At 40.4% G+C, this 21,519-nt stretch overlaps 1 protein-coding gene across 17 annotated transcripts in view; it reads left to right on the forward strand.

Annotated features, from left to right (window-relative positions):
- HIVEP1 (HIVEP zinc finger 1) overlaps nucleotides 1-21,519 on the forward strand; it is a 129,213-nt gene that overhangs the window by 76,547 nt on the left and 31,147 nt on the right. For all 17 annotated transcript variants that reach the window (XR_014952708.1, XR_014952707.1, XM_077785791.2 and 14 more), the window contains one exon: nucleotides 13,614-19,561. Coding sequence is in view for 15 of the 17 variants with exons in the window: in XM_077785791.2 (XP_077641917.1) it covers nucleotides 13,614-19,561 (5,948 nt within the window). In the remaining 2 variants the exon portion in view is untranslated. The remainder of the gene's footprint in view (nucleotides 1-13,613; nucleotides 19,562-21,519) is intronic.

Below are 21,519 nucleotides of genomic sequence, written 5' to 3' on the forward strand. Positions count from 1 at the left end.
TATCAGTCAAGTTGCTGTAGTTTCTCATTCCATCCTTTCCACATTCCTTAAAGAGCTTTTTGTTTTTTGTCTTCAGCTGGAGATGCAGGAATTTAAATACTAAGCTGTTCATTTTTTTGTGTCATCGGTTTCAGATCCTCTACATAGCTGTTCACTTTCAGTCTGTGAAGCTGAATTTCTAAGTTGCTCTCACTTATTCCAGAGGCCAATTGTGGCAGATGTGTCTTGATGATAGCATTCTCTTTCATAGATACCACAGTTTGTCCCTGTGACAGTACCAGAATTTCACCCAGATCAGCTCTCTTTCCACAGTCCTATGCTTTGATATCAGTAGAGCCTCTTCACATTTATTTTGAGATACAGAAACATTGTTGGCAGATTCGAGAGTTTTGCTTGCCTTGATCAGTGATTGTTCAACTAGCCAGAGGTTCTGCCAGTGCTCACTGAGAAAACACTTCAACAGAACCATTCAAAACCCTGGTTTGGACTCCAGCAAGGTCCAAGCAACTTCTGGGGTGCTGTTGAAGTACACCTTTATTTCCAGCCTCTGTCATGGAGCCATCTGAAGCCTCCATCATCATTTTCAGTGGGTGCTGAACTGTCTCTGAAGCCTGAAGGTTGAAACAGTGTTTTGTGGAGTGGCTCTGTAGTCACTGTTTGCATGCAGAACATGAGTTTCCATTTGCTTCCTTCAGTTCCAGTATAGCTGGGTGGAACCACCCCTGGAGTGAGTGGACCTTTGAGCTGTCGTGCATAGAAAGAGGAAAGAAATGAGAGATTGCGTTCACCACCAAATACTCTCTGAGATGCACAATCCACATTGCACATATGCTCCCCTCCCACACTTGCAGTCCCTTCAAAGCAGTGTGTTGGCATGGAGGAGAGGCAACCAAAATTAAATGCCCTTTACCTTGTTTGCCCATCTGCTGTTTTTTTAACCAGAACGTTATTTTTCTAGTAAACTGAACAGCACTGAGATTTGAGTGAGAAGATTTGTCTTTATAAATGGGAACATGAGACTTTAGTTCACAAATACATGTTTTGCTGCAGATTCATGGTAGACATATTTTGTATCTTGAGAATTTTCCCAAACCCTCCCCACTTTATCATCCCTCCTGTTACCTGAATGCATGTTGTTGGCAAAATTATAGAGGGAATTTGAAATCAATTATTATAAATATACCAGCATTCTGCTTAGATAGAAAAAGCATTGCCTATATCTTACCTTAAAGATTGCTGCTGTTTTTGTGTTGTCATGTTCCAATTTACAGATGACTCTCACCAGCCCACCATCTGGCCCCAAAGGAGCAGCCAGGTACCTTCCCTCCTCTTCCTTCCTCACAGGTACTTCCATTCCTGCCTTCTGCCACTACATTCTCCAAAAAAGCAGGTGGGAGCACTGCATGCTGGTGATGTGCCCTGCTCCCTAGGCCATCACTGAATCGTAGAATGGTTTGGGTTGGAAGTGACTTTAAAGATCATCTAGTTCTAGCCTCTTCCAAATCCCCTGCCATGGACAGAAACTCACTAGACTGGGTTGCTCAAAAGCTTATCAAACTTGGCACCTGGCATTGAACACAGCCAGACAGGTGCAATCAATACTGTATTCTTTCACTTGAGGGAAAGAGGAAGTGAAATGAGAAGGGGAGGTATCACACAAAAATCTGGAAATGTGATGCTGAACAATTTACATGTTTTGATTTACATGCTTAGTGTGACGTCATCCTCCTCAGATGTTTCCTTGAATTTTTCCAGGAAGCTCGCAGGTACAGGAGCTCTCTGATTCTTTGCTGCTGTGTGGTACCAGTGTACTATCCTTAGTCCAAAACATTTTATTTCCATTTTGTATTTGTCGGAAACTGCCTTACTTTTTGAGCAAGGTACATAACCAAGACCCAAAGTTTCATTTGATCCTTCTCATCTTCTCATTCTTATCTTCAGCATCCCTATGGGCTAGAAATACAGTCATTCTAAATGGAAGTATGTAATCTTCAAAAATTGCAAATTACAGTAATGTTGTGTTTGTTACTTAATGCTGGTGAGAGGATTAGCTTTTTTTTTTTTTATATATGCCAGAACTACCTAGCTTTTACTTTCCAAGTGTTCAAAACTACCACTTAGCAGTGAGATTTTGAGCAATTGACTTATGCATTTTCCTGATATTTGATTTCATCAAGTATTTGTATCTGCATTTAAATATGTCAATACATCTATCTGAGAGTTAGTTTATTTAAATTGTTCTCTGTGTGTCAATCTATAAGGCTTTAATTCAAGACGGCAATGTCTTCCTAAAATATTTACATCAGCCCAGACATCTCTGATTGGCTTAATGCGGGAACTATTCATGTCTGTAGCTCATGTCATACAAGATCTCACGTTTTCATAAAGTCACATCTATTCTTAAAATCTCTGATGTTTTCACATTGAAGGAACATTGCGTGCTGCTAATAACGGCAGTGACAACTTGAAAGGTCCTTTCTGTCTTCAAGCACATTCATTACTGGGGTTTGTGCCCACAAAGAACAGTGAGAAAACTCTCCTGACTTCTGCAAGAACAGAAATAGTCTCTGATATCATTTAAGCTCATTTTTCCTTGCTCTTGTCTTCAACGGTTAAGTACATTTTAATGCCCCCACTTAGCCAGTGGGGACAAACTGATAAAAATGGAGATGTTTACATGTTCTGTGCTCTGAGAGACAACGTTAGATTATGAGCTTAACCCACGGAAGTTTTCTGGCTCCTGTAGACCTCCTGCATTGTGAGTCAATGTCTGTATCTGTTATTTCTATTTTAATTTTCTTCTGTTAGTACATTTAGTTGAGACAACTAGCAGATGAAATCTGCTCAGTATATCCACTGCTGGTGCTAGACATAGCAAGAGCTGGTGTTGTTTTGACAGGCAGACAAACAGATTTACAGTTTTAAATTGAAAATTTCATCCTTCGGAGCTATTACGAGAACTTGGTTAAAACATTAATGGGATATTAAAGTGATAGTATTTTGGCTTCTCCTGACAAGTATGGCAGATTTTCTGAGTGATAGTTCAGCAAGAGATTCCAACCTGCAAGTATAATTTTCAAAGGGGCATTTTACAAATTAACATTATAAAGCAATCATTGGAAGAGCATCTTCCTGATAGTATATCGAAAGTATCTATTCCAAATCCACTGTACAGTACATTGTTAGATCAGTGGCTATGTTTTCAGACACAGCAACATTTTGAGCTAAGTCCTGCTTTAATGAATAGAATGATTTCTTTCAACTTTATAGAATCTGAGCCCAGAACAAGCTCATTTTTGTGGTGGGAGGATGCTGAGCTAACAAACTGGCTAATTTGAGAGCATACCTACACACGCGCATAGTGAATTCAATAGGGTGCTAATTTTAGCTGATGTGAGCTGGGAGCAAGCCAGTTGTGGAAATGCAAGGTTTTTACTTGTTAGCTTCCTTATAGTCTGCCTTGCATATGAGTAATGAGTGGTTTTCTTCATATTTTCGTGATACTCCTTTAGCTCTGGGAGTTGTTAGTTTCCTTTGATCTACTTCAGAAGGGAAAATATAATATAAAAATGGATGAGTGATGAGTCGGATGAAATGTACCACTCTCCAGTAACTGTATGCTTATGGGCTGACCTGCATGGAGCCTTTCCTAGGAATCTCCTTGAATGTATAGATGTGTGAGAGGGCAAAAAGAGAGACTGTGCCATTTGTGGATAAAGGGCAGGTGAGGCTGGGGGAAGAACTCTGAGTAGATTGGAGGTCTCAGAACTGGGAGCTTCCCACTGATACTGAAGCAAACCTACCCTGAGGAGATCATCATTTCCACCTGCAGCACAACAAAACCACAATCTGAATATTCGTTGGTTAGGATATTTCTCCCATCTAGATTTCAGTCAAATCGACTTTTACTCTACTTCTGTTAAGTTCACAGCACTATTTAGTCCCAAAAGAAAGACCTCCTGTATGGGACTTTTCCTACTCTCTATGCCAAACCTCCTAGTCCTTTCTCTGTCTTTAAATAAGGTTGTTAGGTGTGAGCTCTTTCCTACTCTTCATTCCTGGTGAATTGGTACAGGCAGTATAGAAATTGCTCCATTTGATCCCTGCTTTTCAAAATGGGAGATTATGTTAAAGAAATTTGGAGAATGTGACTAAGGAGATTGTTCTGTTTGAACATCATTACATGCAGCGATAGTTTAGTTAACCATCTTGTTCCTTTAATTTCTGTTTTTTCTCCCCAGAGTTGTGTTTGGCTATTTTGCATTCAGTGTCCCATGTGACCATGTAGCAGTTGCTCTCTGCTGAAAACCCTTAAACTGGCTGTTGTTTCATGAGCCTGTCTATGATTGTTTTCATGGCCTTTCTTCTTCAGTGGTGTTAGAAGTAGAAGTTGTTCTGATGATTTTCTAGCCAAATCCTGACTTTCCAGTAACAGCTGGACATCCTTAAATTACAAACAGGTACTTGTGAAACTGTTGACAACATTGCTTGACACTCAAGGAAAATTTCTGGATGCCCCTGAGCTATTTTAGTTAATTTCTGGCAGTGTAGTTTCTTTAACTATTTATATTTAAGTAGCTTTTATTTTCACATGGATAATTAGGTGGAGCTGGTTTAGGCTTTGGCTTTGACTGGGAGCTCATTAATATGCCTTTAGGGAGGCATCCTGTCTTTTTGCTTGTCTTTGGGGTGCCCAGCAAGGAAGAAGTTCTCAAGCTGATTGCTGGTGATGTGAGTTACCATAGCATTGTCTCACCAGTTACTCATAGTCCATGTGCTTTATCTTAACAGCACTTAAAATGTGATTACTTTTCTTAGATTAGTATGAAGGGTTCTGTGTAGATTAGGAATAGAGGGCTGTTAAAGTGCTATAATGCAGAGCCAGTACGTGAATGCCATAGGACTACTTAATACAGCAAATATTTTAGTTTTTTTTTCAGGATGTTTAAAGTTATGTAGTATATGCCCTTGCTGAATCTTCATACGTTGCCATTTAATGTGTGTGGTTAGGCATTAACCATAATCTGTGTGGTCATTGTCTGCTGTTTTTGCATTGCTTTTCCTCTGTCTTTCAATGTCCAGTCTTATGAAACTTCACAGTGGTTCAGCCTCTCCTGGTTTCTTACACCATAATGGTAGGAAATCTTGATCAGTATCAAATGTCATGTTTCATTTAATGTGTGTCATGCTGGGCAGGAAATTAATTCTTTTTGGGGGAAAAAAATCCTATTTTGCTTTGGTCAGATGTTTTCAGATGTGTTGAAATGTTGCATTCGATTCCTGTTTGCATGTGGACGTTGGAATGTCTCAGTTCAGGCTCCCGTGTTACCTCAGTTGTCAGATGTTTATTGCTTTTTGGTTTTCATGGTCTTCCTCATCAAACATGCTGATTTTATGTCTAAAAATCTGCTGGTTGTTACTTTCTTCACTTGAGATGTTAGATGCACTAAATGAGACCAAACTGCTCTAAAGAAGATATTTCTTGGTCTTGTTACATCCTTTGGCAGGGCAGTTACATCCTTTACACCTCATCAGAAGTCAAGGGTACTTAAAAAGGTGCTGCCAGGAAGGCAACACCAGACTGCAGCTTGTCATTTACTCTTTACCTGTCCCAAGGCCAAACAAGGGTTGGCAGGCTCTCAGGTCTGAGATTAAACTGTATCATGAGACAGCTTCCTGATAAGTCCAAGCCCTGTGCCTGGGGGCAAAGATGTCTCCCTTTGCTTATGCTGAAATGTTGTTGCACAATTTATAAAGCTAATCTGCTCTGCTCTCACAATGGTATTTCACCATATTTGAGGACTAGCCCAGAGGACACCTTTGTGGCTGGAACCTTTAAACATATCACTTGCTGTATTTTGGTTAGGAGGTTATGTGTGTTCCAGTTTCTTAGGGAGGAACCTTTTATAGTGTGAGTTAATTACTGGATCATATCTGTATCTCTTCACTGTAGCTTCAAACAGTTCCAGAACATTATTCTCCCCTTTCAGCTTCAGTGTAACTTTGCAACTTAAACACTGGTGAGGGAGGTCCTGAAACCTCCTGGGGGCTGAGGAGCCCCTTGCTCACTCCCACACCAGCTTCTCTCTCCCTTATAGGAGAAGTATAGTCAGGCCTCTTTCCCTGTTTCAGGGAAACATTACTCAAAGGCAAGAAATACTTCTTCCTTTCCTTGGTGTTACCTTCATAGGTAGCATGTCTTCACAATTCACTCCTGTAAATATGGAATTAGTGGAAATAGTAAATTGTGTAGTTTAAACTTTGCCATTTGTACTAAACATTATTAAATTATATTTGTCATTTCTTACAATTGCTTATTTTTGGTAGCCAGCAATATGGGTATTTCTTGGATGTCTGTAGTTGAAAATCCCAAAATTCCATATGAGCAGAATGCTTTTATTTTGCATTGGTTTTATTGAGGTGCCTGTTAGTTTTGCCATTAGCAAGATGAAATGTGAGCAGAATTTAATGGTGGGATTTGTTTCATGATGGAAGTTGCAAATGAGAAAAGGAATTAAGCAAAAAGGAAAATAGCAAAGCATGATTCCTAGGGATGCTGTTCCTGGTGTAGCAAGAGAATGTATCATTGGTGTGTATTCTGATTGTGATGACTTACAAGCTGAAGACCTGTGGAAGCATGCAAGCAGTGTCTTGGGTATGAACATGAGCAAAAGTACTTCGCAAACATTCAGCTTTATCTATTCCAATCTCATAACTTGTATTAATCTCATAATGGGAATTGATGCAAGCTCTGATAACTATGATAAAATGGTTTCTATTACAGAGCTGGGGACAAGGGGACACTGTTTCCCACAGTATTGCTGTATCCAGGTTGGTAAGGTCTGGATAGGTGGACAACCAGAGGAGTAGTTCAACAGGTACAAATGCAAAGCCCTGCAGCAGGCAGGAGGAGCTCCAGGCTGGGGACTGACAGGCCAGAGAGCAGCTGTGTGGAAGGACCCTGGGGGTGTGGTGGGCAGCAAGCTGGGCACTCACCAGCCACACACCTGGCTGCAGGGGAGACTACAGCATCCTGGGCTGCGCAGATGAAAGCATGACCAGATCAGGGGAAGGAATTATCTGCCTCTACCCAGCGATCCTTAGACCACTTTTAGATACTCTGCTTATACCAGCAGCACCCAACTCTCCCCAGTGCAGGAGGAGCATCAGAAACCTGAAGTGAGTTCAGTGTTGAGTCACCACAGCCATCAGGGCTGGAGCATTTGCACTCTGAGGAGAAGCTGAGGGACCAGGGCTCATTCAGGCTTGAGAAAAGATGATTTTGGAGGTGGTTATCATGTAGTCAAACTCTTCATGATGGAGAATGGTGAGGGGATGAGAGGCAATAGGAACAAGCTGAAACAAGAGTGATGCAGAGTGGCTTGTTCCCCACGAGGACAGTTAAGCAGTGGAAGATGTTGCTCACAGAAGCTGTATAGACTCTCTTCTTGCAGGTTTCCAATACTTTACAGCCCTATGGACTCAGGTCTGATCCCATTGCTGGCCCTGATTTGAGCAGGAGGTTTGATTAGAGATTTTCTAAGGTCCTTTCTCACCTGAATTATTTTGTGATAGCATGAAATACCAATTTTCAGTTTGGAAAATTCACTCAGTTGCAGAGGTACTGGATGTGATTTCTTCACGTGTATAGATCAATATTTATTTTTCTCTACAATTACTTTTAATATATGAACTTGAGAAACACTGATGGTAGGGGACATTAAAATTTAATTGGACTTTACAAAAATGTGTGCTGTCATTGAAGTTAGTAGCACTACTCAAATGGGTGCAGGTACTACGTGCTAACACAGGTGCACCTTTCCTGGAGCTTGTGTTAGTAGGATATTTGGTATTTTGGTTAATAATGCAAAATTATGCTGATAAAATAGTCATTCCAGTGCAAAAATCTGGTGTGAAATGACCCTTGAAAGAGGACTGGGGAACCTGTGCCTGACAGCCAGTTACAATACCTTTGATGGGTCACATATCAGCATTGTCTGTTAAAAACACCAAGAAAAACAATCATGTGCTTACAGACAGTGTGAAATCCTGAAGCCATACTCACTTTATGCATGCCCTATGGAATCATCTGCTGTTTGCTGGTATGAACAAAAGGACAAATGTTGGCACAGATGAACACTTGATCCAGTCCCTATCATACTGCTTTAGCCTTTGAATGTCAAAGATCCTCCCTACTTTTCTTTTCAACTAATCCATGTGAAAATGTGCTTTACATACAAATCCAGTGTTTTTTAGGGTCTGCTCTAGATATGTTTGGACTGGTGTTCTCAGTAATAAAAGTACATAAACATGCATTAATCCTGCTGACCAGGGTTTTCAAATACCACTATCTCTTGGAGTGCCCCAAGTTCTGTCACTTGCCTCCTGACCTCTGAGACAGGGAGTGACTACCTCTGGCCACTTCATGAAGTCTGAAATTAGGCACTGAAATAAGACTGTTAAAATTGTTGGTGATTTACTTTAAAATCCTATTCTATTTGTGCTTAAAATTAAGCATGACACTTGTGTTAATCATGTTCAAATCTTCATGTTGACTTGTTGGCTGTGAACATTTTCATAGTTTTATGGATCAGTTATGTACTCAAGGTTTTGTTGTTTGGGGAAAAAAGTAATTTTAGTGAAAATATTTATGGCTGTACTTAGCATGTAGGAAGCAGTATGAAGCTAAAAAGGTAATTTATTTAAAAATTAACATTTAGTTATTCCTTGCTGCATTTAATGTGAGTTCTGGTGGCCTTATATTTGCCAACAAGACTTATTTCTTTATTTCATAATCATGTTTTGTACTTACTCATGGAAACAGACCCAGTGAAGTGATTAATGAGTGCTTTTGATAGTTTTGGTGAAATCAAAATTACAGAGTATGTAAAGCTTAAATCAGAATAAGATCCTTAGTAATAGTCTCTCTCTTTTAGGAAGCCTTCCATCTTTGGATCACTAGCATTGCTGGGTGTCAGAGTAACCTCTTAGCCATTCATTTAAGACATCAATTTGTAGTTGAAGACTTTCAGAAGAGACTTGGTCTTACTTGCAGTGCCCTGACAGCCAAAGTACAGATAAGGAGCTAAAGATCAGGCACGTGGATTTTAAAGTTTGGTCTTTGTATGGGAGCCAACAGTGATTTTTTTTAATTCTGCAATGTGAAATGAGTGCACGTGATGAAAATTATGGTGCTCATTGGACTTCAGGGATAGATAGTGGTTGCTTGCTCCATGTTCACAGGATGGCACTGAGGAAGAAGGGAGTGGTGCCTTTCCTTGGTTCCCACTTACTCTTTTCTTTAAGTTCAAGCCTGTAGCTCTATTAGAAGGGAGAGAAAGAGTGTGGGTGTTATAATAACATGTAGGCTTTGAGACAGGCAGTTCTGGAAGTTACTTAAACAAAACCATTGAGATCATTTTGTCAAGACACTGTCTGGTTCACCAGTAAATGCTTTGGAAGAATAAATCAGATCACTTATAACTTCCCTTATTTTCTGTGTGAGTTACTCTGCAGATTGCTATCTACACCATCACACCTGTGTTCTTATGTTCTATTTCCTGTGCATAGAGCGAAGTGCATCAGAGAAATTGCAGGTGAACAAAATCATGTTTAGAAACATCAGTTTTTTCTTGTCATGTTTTGAAGCAAAGGAATTAAGTGGAGAATCTTGAGAGCAGGCAGAACAAAGCCAACCAGGCACAAAAGAGATGCTCTGGTGTCCCTGGAATGTGAAAAGCGAGGTATTGAGCACAGTGGCATTGTCCCCTCTTCTCCTGGCCTGGGTAACTCAATCCTATATGATGTAATACAACTTATGAGAAAGATTCTTTTTTGACATCAGATTCAGGTGACAGCAGTTCTCAAAAAATACCACTTCACCACCAGAGGAAAGGGGGAATTACCACTGAATTATGAGAATGGCTGGGTGACTGCAGAGAAGCTGAGTAGAGCACATGGCGTGGCAGGGAGAGAAAGAAAAGCAGATTCACTTCATACTTCTTTTCCATATGAGGATATTTTTACATTCTTTTTGTTCAGTGTCAGTTTGTAGGTGTGGGTATACAGAGAGCCCTGGCAAGTCATCGCACTCCTGAAAGTTGCAAGGCAGAGGAGTCTTTAGCATTTGGGGACTGATGTTTTCTGCCAGTTTTGTTGATGCCTCTGGAAATACTGATGCAGTTGACCTTTGTGCAATCATGTAGCTGTAGATTAAGAAACATGCAGTGGAATACCTTCAACATAAACTGGGAATATGAAGCAAAGAATTACACAAAAAGAATGACAAGCTAAAAGTAAGTGAAGCAAAGTTGTTGGTAGTTCCTTTTTTTTCTCCAGATACGCCAGAAATTTGGTTTCTAGCAAACATAAGGTTAATATTTCCATTAAGAATAATAATAAAGATTTCTAAATTATCCAGGAGTATGGTAGAACACAGGACTTAAACAATTTTTAAGCCATGTAAGGTCATTGTCAAGTAAGTACCCATTTTATAGATGGGTACGCTGAAACAATTCTGTGACTCCATCTCTGGGATCACAAAACCTGTAGAGGCAGAAATTCAAACAAGAAATTAGTTCTCATTATTTCTGTAGACTGGAATTTAATGGGTATAGAAATAGCACAGTTATAGTGAAGACTGAAAAAACACCCTTTTTCTATATGTAATGCAATGCATAACTTGCCTTTGTTTATTTTTTAGATTTTCCTTTCAACTTCCCAAACAATTTTTATACTTTGGCATGTGTTGAACAGCATTTTTAAATATAAAGCAGTAAAGAGATTATGGAAAATTCGGACCTTGTTACTCAAAGTAAATGAATCTTTTTAATTGTTTTTTGATATATTACAGATACATTTTTACTTCCTTTAAGGCTATTGTAAGCCATATTGTATCTTTCAGCTGTGTTGGTTTCCAGGTCACCAGTACATTATGTAGGTGGAGTATCCTTGTTCTTTAGCACTGTGTGGTTGAAACCCAGAAACAGTAGCTTTGAATATTCCAATATATCAGGAAGCACCACATAATTTGATTGTTTGATTGCTGCAGTATGAAACAACTTAGTCTTTTTTGTGTACGTTTGCTTGGATGTTTACAATTCATGGCACTCTTACTTTTCTAGCTATGTAATTGCCCAACCCTTCCTGTAGTGCTCTGGTACAAACGCTGGCAATATGATTGCTTTGGAGGCATGATCGTGACACCACAAAAGCAACCAAATCACTTAATGTGGCCATGTTTCAGAGAGATCACCAAACCATGGCTAAAAGCACACTTTTCTGTAATTACCTTGTTATTTTTTCTTTGATTAATATAAAACTGAGTTTTGTTGTTATTGAAGAAAAAAAGTTGCAGTAAAGAATTCACCCTTAATAATATGAATGATAAGTTCTTAGTTTAAGCCACTATTTAATTGTGAAGCAATAGAAAGTGCAAAAAGTTGTGATGGAAGACTGCTTGGCTTTGAATAGGTTAAATCCAGCCTAATAGGAATAGGTTTTGGTGATACAGCTATAAATCTGAAGTTCATTTAAAGGTTAAGTGAACACTTACCACAGAAATTTCTTTCTGGATGCCCAAGAGGAACACAAAGTTACCAGAACTAGGATTTGGAGCCAGTAGTTCTGGCAAGGGATTCAAGCATTGCTTTCATGGGACTGCTGAATGTGGCAAAACAGATTCTTATTCTTCATAGGTAAGCTTTCTCTAATAGGTCTGGGAGAGCTGTGGGTGAGGTTCTGCAGAGATTCCACACTTGCAGTGAATTATGCATGCTGTGGTTTCACCCCAGTCAGCAGCCAAGGCTCCATAATTCCCATTCTAGCCACTGTAAAGAACGTTAACTCTACCCCAGCCAAAACCAGCACATTGTGTGATATGTCATCTTTAATCTTTCAGTTTGCAGGTTAGTGTGAATATCCATTTACCCTAACTGAATATATGTGTATAATTAAGTTGGAATTGAGGCAGATTTTAGGTTTTGAAATTCCAAGTATCTACCATTACCACACATCCCAGTTGGGTTGTGCTCTGTTATGGAGAAAGCATAACATCGTTGCTTTTTTTCACTACTGGTTACTTTGCATTCTGTTGTGCTAGGCAGGCTTTAGGTGTGGCCTGGATTTCCTCTACATGGAGCAGGAATTTAATTCTGGATTCATCAGCTACAATATCTCTTGTTAGATGAACACAATGCATTGGCTTTCCTCCCACCAAAGTGTGGAATCCAGCTGGTATTTCTGCAAGAGGACAGTATGTGCCAGTCCAAAGGGTTGTAGGGTTGATTAGTACTGGGAAGTCTGAGATTCTTCCACGTGGCTCCTTGTTGACTGTGAGAATTTCGTCCCTTTATGTTGTAAGGCTGTTTTTTACCTAGAAGTGCACTTAAACCTCTGTTCCTGAGTTACTCATGCAGGAAAAACTGCTTGGGGTTACTCAGTGCTGCTTCCCAAAATGTATGTGTCTGAACCTTCCCAGAGCCATCCACCCTCCAGTCATGTCAGATTCCTCCTTTGGTTTTAATATTGGCAGTCAGACAGGTAGGGGGTTTGCTATCAGCATGATGAAGGAGTTGGTAAAGTCTTCTAATTTACATCCATTTAATATTTAGCTTCCTCTTCTCTACCAGTGATGCTAGTGGAGGCAGTGGCTCTGACTATGCTAGGATAGACATAAAAAAACCCCAAACTAGCTGATAGATTATCATACATTTGAGGTAGACAAAGATATGTAACGTTGGTATCCACTAAAAAAGGCTTCTGTGTATCAACTCTGAAATTCGGTCTATTAGTGGTTTTTGTTATAGAGGGAATTGGACTGTCTACAAATCCAAGTGCTTCCTATAAAATTATTCTGCTGAATAATGCTCCAATTCATTTGCTATTCCCAACCCCCCTGAAACTCTGCATGCATATCTGCATAAAATCAGCAACAAGTGTAGCTAGTAATGAAATAATTCAAATTTAGTTTATTTTGTTTCATGATGCACAAATAGGAAGTCATTTAAGTGTGACTGATTTTATTCATCCACAGTAGTTGCTCATCTGAAATGCTATTGAAATTCAGTAATTGGAGCTCTGAAATACAGTATTTGACAGATGGTGTGGGTGGTTGTGCCATTTCCATGATAAATCTACTTACAAATATAACCACGAGGAAGTTGTGTTCATTCCTTGACTATGGGAGCATATAGATGGAAAAAGTGACAAACATGACATATGTGTCTTGGATCTTCATTTTCTTCCTATAATAATTTGAATTCTTAAACTACTGCAAGAGAGAGACTTCTTTTATTTGTCTGAAAAGAAGTTGCTAAAATATTCCTTCAGTAGCCTTCCTTTTCTTACATTTCCTTTGAAGCTTTTCCTATAGTGAATTACTTCAAGCTTCAAGCATCAGTTAGAAAGCATTGCTCATTTTAGATGAAAACAAAGTAGATCTTCTCTAAGATACGTATACTGTTATCTTAAAGTATTGGTGGCTGGAGAGACATACAGTCCTGTTGCCCCAGGGCTTACTGTTGCAACTTAGAGATGGTAAAACAGTATAAATAAAAAATATACTGCATTGTCCAATTTTAATATTCTTTTTTATTTTCTTTGTGTTTTAACAGAAATCACCGATGCTGGTACTAGAGGAATCCAAGATACAGTTAAGGGTGTAAAAAGAAAAAAGATTGTCTCTGAAAACCATCTTAAAAAAATACCAAAATCACCTTTGAGAAGCCCTGCTGAAGCCAAGGTTAAGCAAAATGTAGACCCTTCACCACTAAAAGCTCTTCCGGATGTCTCCGAACATGCCACAGGACAGGATCACCTGCCCGTGCAAAATGGAAATCAATGTACCAAACAAAATGGGGGAGCACTTAGTGGTGAGATAAGTGTTGAAACAACCAAATCTGAGACATCAATGCAGACAAAGCTTTCACTGACGCATCAGTCCTTAGATTTGTGTAAACAGGCAGCGGGGGATACTGATGCAAACCAACTGAACTCAGCAGAGAGGAAGCCTCCCTCAAACTCCTCATCAAGTAATACAAAGACTGACAGTAATGAATGTATTAATTTTGTTGATTGCAGTACGTCATCTCCATGTACGCGTACTGCATTCGATGTCTTACTAAAAGCTATGGAGCCTGAACTGAACACCTTAGCACAAGAGTGCCCCCCTTATAGGATGCAGATAGAGAAACTGAGACCAAATAAAACTGTAAGCACCTCTTCTAGTCTCACGTCCAATACAATAAGTGTCAAAAATCAGTCTTCTTTGTCACAGCAGGAGTTTGCAGCTGGACCTCCCTATTACCCATGTACGTTGAACAATGTGCATGTAGCAACAGCAGCCAAGACTGAACAAGCACAAGGCCAATCGGTTTCTCATTCACATTCACAAGACCTTATTACTAAAACCAGTCAGCAAAATCACCAGGTTGTTATGTGTCCAAGTTTAACTAGGTCGTTGGTGCAACAGCATAATCAAGAAAACCCCAAGCTCCAGCAGATCTACAGCATAGCAGTAACTTCGTCTGTCGTTCACACCTCATCTTCCACTGTAACTCAGGTTTTTTCTCAAAACCCCTTAGTAGCTAGTTCGTCTTCACCATTGTCAATTAACACATCAAGTTCAACACACTTGTCTATAGGTCCTGTGTATAATTCAGCCCAGATAGCATCAGTTGTAAACCATGGTGTAGAACAAATATGTAACCTCTTGAAAGACCAGAAGCCTAAAAAGCTAGGGAAATACGTCTGTGAGTATTGCAATCGGGCCTGTGCCAAGCCCAGTGTTCTCCAAAAGCACATCCGATCCCATACTGGAGAGCGACCATATCCCTGTGTGACGTGTGGGTTTTCATTTAAAACCAAAAGCAATCTCTACAAGCACAAAAAATCTCATGCACATGCTATCAAACTTGGACTAGTCCTGCAACCAGATTCAGGTGGTCTCTTCTTATCTCATGACTCGGACAAAGCACTTAGCATTCATTCAGATGTGGAAGAAAGTGGTGAAAGTGAAGATGAAGGCACTGCAGATGAAAGACAGGATGATCAAGAACTGGAACCTGCACAGTTAGTGAAAGTCATTTCGAGTGCAGAAACAGGGCAGAAAGGAAGCCCCATTCCATTAAGTAACCCAGACTGTATATCAGGTGACTCTTCATTGCATGATGCAGAACCTCAAGTAAGGGCATCTTTACCAAAAGTAGTAGTTCATTCTGTAAATGTTTCTCCATTGAGGGCCGATAGCCCAAAAGTGACAGAGCCAGCGCCTGAGCTTGCTGCAGCACAAAGAAAAGGAGATTCTAAAGTCACAGCTCTTCAATCAAATTTAACACAGACAGCCTCATTCAAGGAGAATGACATAAAGCAGCATCAGAAAGTAGAAGCAGGCCTGTTAGAGGAACAGCCAGGATCTACTGGAGGACCAGTGCATGCTCAACTCCAGAGACAACAGGCAACTGATGGTTCTCAAGATCAGCAAGGAAAATGTCTTTTGAGCCCTAGAAGTTTAGGTAGTACTGATTCTGGTTATTTTTCTCGTTCTGAAAGTGCCGATCAAACAATGAGCCCTCCAGCTCCTTTTGTAAGGGGATTGTTGACCTCTGAGAAAGATCCAAGTAAAAATCTGCCCTGTATGCCACGAGCAAGTGGCATGGTAACATCAGTGGTACAAACTGTTTGTGCCGAAAAAAATCTGATTCTCTCTGGCCAAATGCGACCTCCCTTGGCATCAAAAACTCTTGAGGAGCGTATCTCAAAGTTAATTTCTGATAATGAAGCTGTTGTGGATGATAAACAGTTAGATAGTGTGAAACCAAGAAGAACATCTCTTTCAAGAAGAGGAAGCATAGATTCACCAAAATCTTACATATTTAAGGATTCTTTCCAGTTTGATTTAAAGCCCATGGGAAGAAGAACTAGCTCAAGCTCTGATATACCAAAGTCTCCTTTCACACCCACTGAGAAATCCAAGCAAGTTTTTCTTCTTTCTGTACCATCCCTTGACTGCTTACCTATAACACGAAGTAATTCCATGCCTACCACCAGTTACTCAGCAGTACCTCCTAATGTCATACCTCCCTCTCATCCTCTTCGAGGAAGCCAGTCATTTGATGATAAAATTGGCTCTTTATACGATGATGTTTTTGTGTCGGGACCTGCTACTCCACTGAACCAAGGTGGACATGCTCGGACCCTGGTTAGACAGGCAGCGATAGAAGATTCTTCTACTGGTGAAAGCCAAGGTCTTGGACCAGTGCGATCTGTAGAAGAAAATTATCTGGGGTGTAATTTATCAAATGAATCCTTATTGCAAAGGAGCAAGTCGCTGGCACAGGGATCAAATTCAGAAAAAGCAAAGAAGTCCCCTCAGGTGCGAGGAACAATGTTTGAATGTGAAACCTGCAGGAATAGATATAGAAAACTGGAAAATTTTGAAAACCATAAGAAATTTTATTGTTCAGAGTTGCATGGACCTAAAACTAAAGCAGCAATCCGAGAGCCTGAGCACAAAACTGCTCCAAACAGTACACAGCCTCAAATTCTACACTACAGAGTCACAACTTCAACTGGTGTCTGGGAGCAGACACCCCAGATAAGAAAAAGAAGGAAAATGAAAAGTGTTGGTGATGATGACGACCCACAGCAAACTGATACGAGTGTACTATCGAAGAACACAGAAGGCCAAAGCAAGCCAGTAAATTCTTCCAGTCTGTCAAAACACAATGCCACAACTGTGGTAGGATCACAACAACCAAGCAAACTTCTACTTCAGAATTCCCAAATTCAGCTTGTGGCTCGCGGCACAGATCAGACTACTGAGCCAAAGATGGCTCCACTCATTGAAAAGCAGGCAGGTTCAGCTGTGCAAGAAAAGGTGGAGTTGAAAAGACAAGGGACTGGCATTTCAGTAATACAGCACACAAATTCACTGAGCAGAAATAGCTCATTCGAGAAATCAGAGTCATTTGAAAAAGTATCACCAATTTCTTCTCAAGAGCCCAACAAGGGTGCAAAGCACCGCTCTTTGAATACAGTTGTAATCCAAGAAGACAGACATTCTCATCTGAGCACCTCCCAGCGTCACCAACCCTTGTCATCAGAACCACCCAGAGGGGAAGTTCAGGGCAGCCAATTAGTTTCTAATGAGAGAAGTGCACCACATCAGCCATCAAGACTTGTTCGCCAGCATAACATCCAGGTTCCTGAAATACTGGTCACAGAAGAGCCAGACAGAGAGCAAGAAAGCCAGTGCAGTGACCCAGAAAAGACAGAAAGGTTTAACTGGCCACAACGCAGTGAAACGCTGTCAAAATTGCCAACAGAAAAGCTTCCACCAAAGAAGAAGAGAATTCGGTTGGCTGAAATGGAACATTCATCTGCTGAATCCAGCATTGACTCCACACTTTCCAGAAGCCTAAGTCGGGAGAGTAGCTTGTCTCATGCCTCCAGTTTCTCAACTTCACTTGATAAAGATGAAACTTTAAAGGCTGAGAACCCTTCCAAAGCAGAGCCTGTTAGTAAATCTTCAGAATTCCTCATGATTCCTGCTGGCTCACACGCACTGGCAGTGCCCGGACCTCATTACCGGGAAATGAGACGTGCTGCCTCAGAGCAAATCAGCTGCACGCAGCTGTCAATGGAGGTTGTGGACTACAGGAGTAAGTCTTTCGACTGCGGAAGTATGTCTCCATCAAAACCTGTCTCGCTTTTAGAGGTAGCCACTCCGAAAATGTCATCTGCAAATGGAGCTGCTGGACACGTGCCTCTGCTAGAAAGGAGGAGGGGGCCATTTGTAAGACAAATATCTTTAAATATTGCTCCTGAAAATCAACAGCCTCAAGTGAAATCGACTTCTTCTTTGCAGGCAGCTCATGCCACAGATGTGCCCCCAGTGCCACTGCACAAGCTGCAGACCTCTGGCAAACCCTCGGTGGAGTTTCCTTCAAGTACTCAGCATTCACAGACTAACTCCAGACCTCATTCAACAATTCAAAATTGTAATCCTGTTAGCCTGTCTTCACCTCAGCAGCCTCTAGATCACATGTTGAATAATCAAGGCCAGCCATCCTTGACTCATCAGCCTTCTCAGCCATCTACTAAAACATCAGCCCAAGGGGAGCAAGCAAGCACGAACTCACTTTCTTGTCATTCTGATGATAAAAAGGACTGTTTTGCTCCAAAGTATCAACTTCAAGTTAAAACATTACATATAGGTCAGCCATACTCTTCTAAATTGCTAAAAAATACTTTATCAACTCAGACTGGTCTGAGTCAAGGTGGGGTGGACCAGAATGTATCTTCCTTTGACGTGCAGACAAAACTCTCTGACATGTCTAATCCATACTCTGTGCCTCCTCTAAAGCAAATTGTTCCTAATAACTGCAGCAGTCAGATACATCAGATTCCTCCTTTTGTGGTTCCCGTCCGTATTCAGAGCAGTATGCCATCCTATGGCTTTGCAACTGTTACACCCCTGCCACACATTTTAGTGACCCAGGATCAGGGAAATCAGTCCATCTGCAAAACAAATGTTGTGATGGTGCCAATGCTGGAAGGCAAAACTCAGCTGCCAAAATCTCACAAAGATCATCAGAGGACTTTGCCAAATTCATTTGAATTTGAAAATTCTCCACTGGAAAGTGGAACCAGAAATTCACCTTTGTCAAGCTCTTCAAATATCATTCAGAAAGTGCCAGTTAGTGGACTCTTTCCTCAACCAGAAGTTGCAGCTTCAAGTAAACGAATGCTTTCCCCAGCAAACAGTTTAGATATTGCCATGGAAAAACAGCAAAAACGTGTTAAAGATGAGAGTGGAGCTGCTTGTATGACAGATGCTAGACCATTGCATTCACTGAACATTAGATCTAATGATCCTACTAGTAAGCAAAAGAAACCAGTTTTAGTAAGACAGGTTTGCACCACCGAGCCTCTTGAAAATCACCTCTTGGATCCTGATGTTACACAGCATGAAAAAAGCACCAAGGCCAGTACTTCAGACCTGCCTGACCATCAATCATCTGACACTGGGATTTCAGAAACCTTAAAAAAGTCACCAGAATCCGAAGACCTTAAGTCTTCCACATCACCGGTGTTTGTAGTTAGGAAAACTTCTGAATTGTCTCCAGTGAATAGCCAGAGTTCTCTTCTCAAGGCTGTAAGTAGCAGTCAAGAAAGGTCCCCAACTAACAGTGATGAGATCACCCACATCAGCAGCCCGGGCCAAGTAAAGCCTGTAGCAACACTGGCTGTGATGAATGCAGGAGAAATGCAGAGGTTGTCATTTCCAAGCCTCAAGACCACAACAAATTTTACCTGGTGTTACCTCATGAAGACAAAACCATTGCACCTGCTGCAAAGTGATCAAAAATTCTCTGCCTATTCTACATGGACCATTAGTCCCAACAACCCAAATCCACTTGGTTTGTCAACAAAGGTAGCTCTCTCCCTCCTCAATTCCAAACAAAAAGTTGAAAAACCACTGTACACTCTAGCAAGAACTACGCATCCTCGATCTGATGTATTGGTCTATTCAAGCAAGTGGAAGAACAGCTTGACCAAGGTACTTAAGCTGTGTTTGATGTATACTGATAATTTACAGAGGATTTGCTTTGGAAATGGTGCTTCATATTTTAGAGCATGTAATATGCCTGATACATACCATATATGTGCTTATTTATTCTAATTATGCTGGATCAAACTGCTAAAAAGTAATTCAATTAGGAAATCTGTTCATAAGGATTTATCTTTTTTTAATGGGAATTAGGTCCTGAGCTTAAATCTGTGTACTGAGTGCTCATTGTGGCAGGAATGTGTTTGGCTATTTCTTTTGTCAGGCAAAGGGTAGAACAAAATAAGTCTGATATAAATATTTTTAGGCATTTCTAATTTAAATTAATTTAAGGTAATAATTACATATTTTGCCTTAAAAGTCACCTAAGGAAAGAGCAATAAGGCTATTTTCTGCTCCCAAACAGTACTCAGCTGGAGCAGGTGTCCATGGATACACCAGTTTTCACCGTCAATGATCATCTAATTGTGAGAGGAACGATATAACATTTCCCTTTCTCCCACCTTGGTTAATCAGTGGTGTGAAATAGTGACAAAAATAGCAAGGATTAAACAAAATTGCCACTGCTGTAAAACCACTGATAACTTCTTGGATTGATATAGCTCCAAAGATGACATTAAATCTTGTGCTGAGGAATGTAATCCAGGCAAAGGTTGTGACTCACATAAAAAAACCCCACATCATTCCAGAGTCCAAAGTGGCAGAGCAAAATAATCTCTTTTTATATCCTTAGCTGTTTTGGGGCTGCACAGATGTGATCAAGATTTTACTTGCTGGATAGTTTTGTTACAGACAGGACCAAAGCTGTTTGGTTTAGACTAGATTTGGTGCTCCTTAGTGATTTAACCACTGCTGTGCGCAGGTGAAGGTGGCTCTTAGCCCTGCATTATGGCAGCAGGTGTCTGTGTTTCTGTAAGGAACCCAGTAGTGGATTTTATTGTCCCATCTGCTGAAGTTGCGAAGCTCTCCGAAGCCTACAGCGTGATTTCATGCTTTTCCTTGCTCTGCACTGCAGATGCAGTGTCTTTGGTGCCATACACATTGGAGCTGGCAAAAGCAGGGCATCAGAGAAGCCACAGACCTTCCTTTCTCCATGATCCTTCAGGGCATGGAAATGGTTTGGCAGAGGGGTAGAAATAACTGCAATTTGTCCTTCTACCATCAGCAGAACATCCCAGACATTGGGATTCAGGGTCCATAGGCCAGCAGTCACTCTACAGGAGACATTCTACAGCCTGGGGAAAAGACCCCTGTTTGTGTGGGTCTTGAGGGACAGAAACTGCTGCTGTCAGAGGTCACCCTGGAATGTTTCTGTGTCTGCTAAATGTTTTGCTAAGGTACAATATTGTCAGTGGGGAGAAAAGCAATAGGAAGAGAAACTGTGTGATCGGTGAAATAGTTTCAGAATTACAGGAAGATATGCTGAAACCTTTAAGGCCAAAAGGGCAGTGGAGTTAAATGTGGTCCTTCTGAAATCAGTGGGAGACTTGCTAGAATTTATATTGGAGTTCAAAACTTTATCCACTATGTTCCCCGTAGAAAATGCATACAGGCTGCTGATTTTATTTCAGTGTTGTAGTTGAATTGAATTGTTGGTTCCATGTTGGTATGCTGCCTTGGTTTAAATTCTTACTGCCTTTTTTTCTTCAGTCTGCTTCCTCATGCACTTCTGAGATGTTGCACTTAAATAGTGCTAAATTAAAAAAAAAAAAGTAAACAAATGTTTAACTTTTTTTCATTGTATATAGTTGAGCGAGTCCTTCTAAGGCAAGTCTGACATCCTTGTGTCATTGAGTCATGTTTGTTTTATTTTTGAAGAACAGTCTATCAGAAGAAATTCTGTAATAGCAAAGCAATTGTATGACTCTTGAAAAACAGATTTTCTATACAAACAAATTCTGTTTAGAATACAAATAATAGATAATAAAATATTTTGACAGCACCATTTT

Source organism: Lonchura striata, chromosome 2 (assembly GCF_050655825.1).
Source record: "Lonchura striata isolate lonStrDom1 chromosome 2, ASM5065582v1, whole genome shotgun sequence".
Lineage (NCBI taxonomy): Eukaryota > Metazoa > Chordata > Aves > Passeriformes > Estrildidae > Lonchura > Lonchura striata.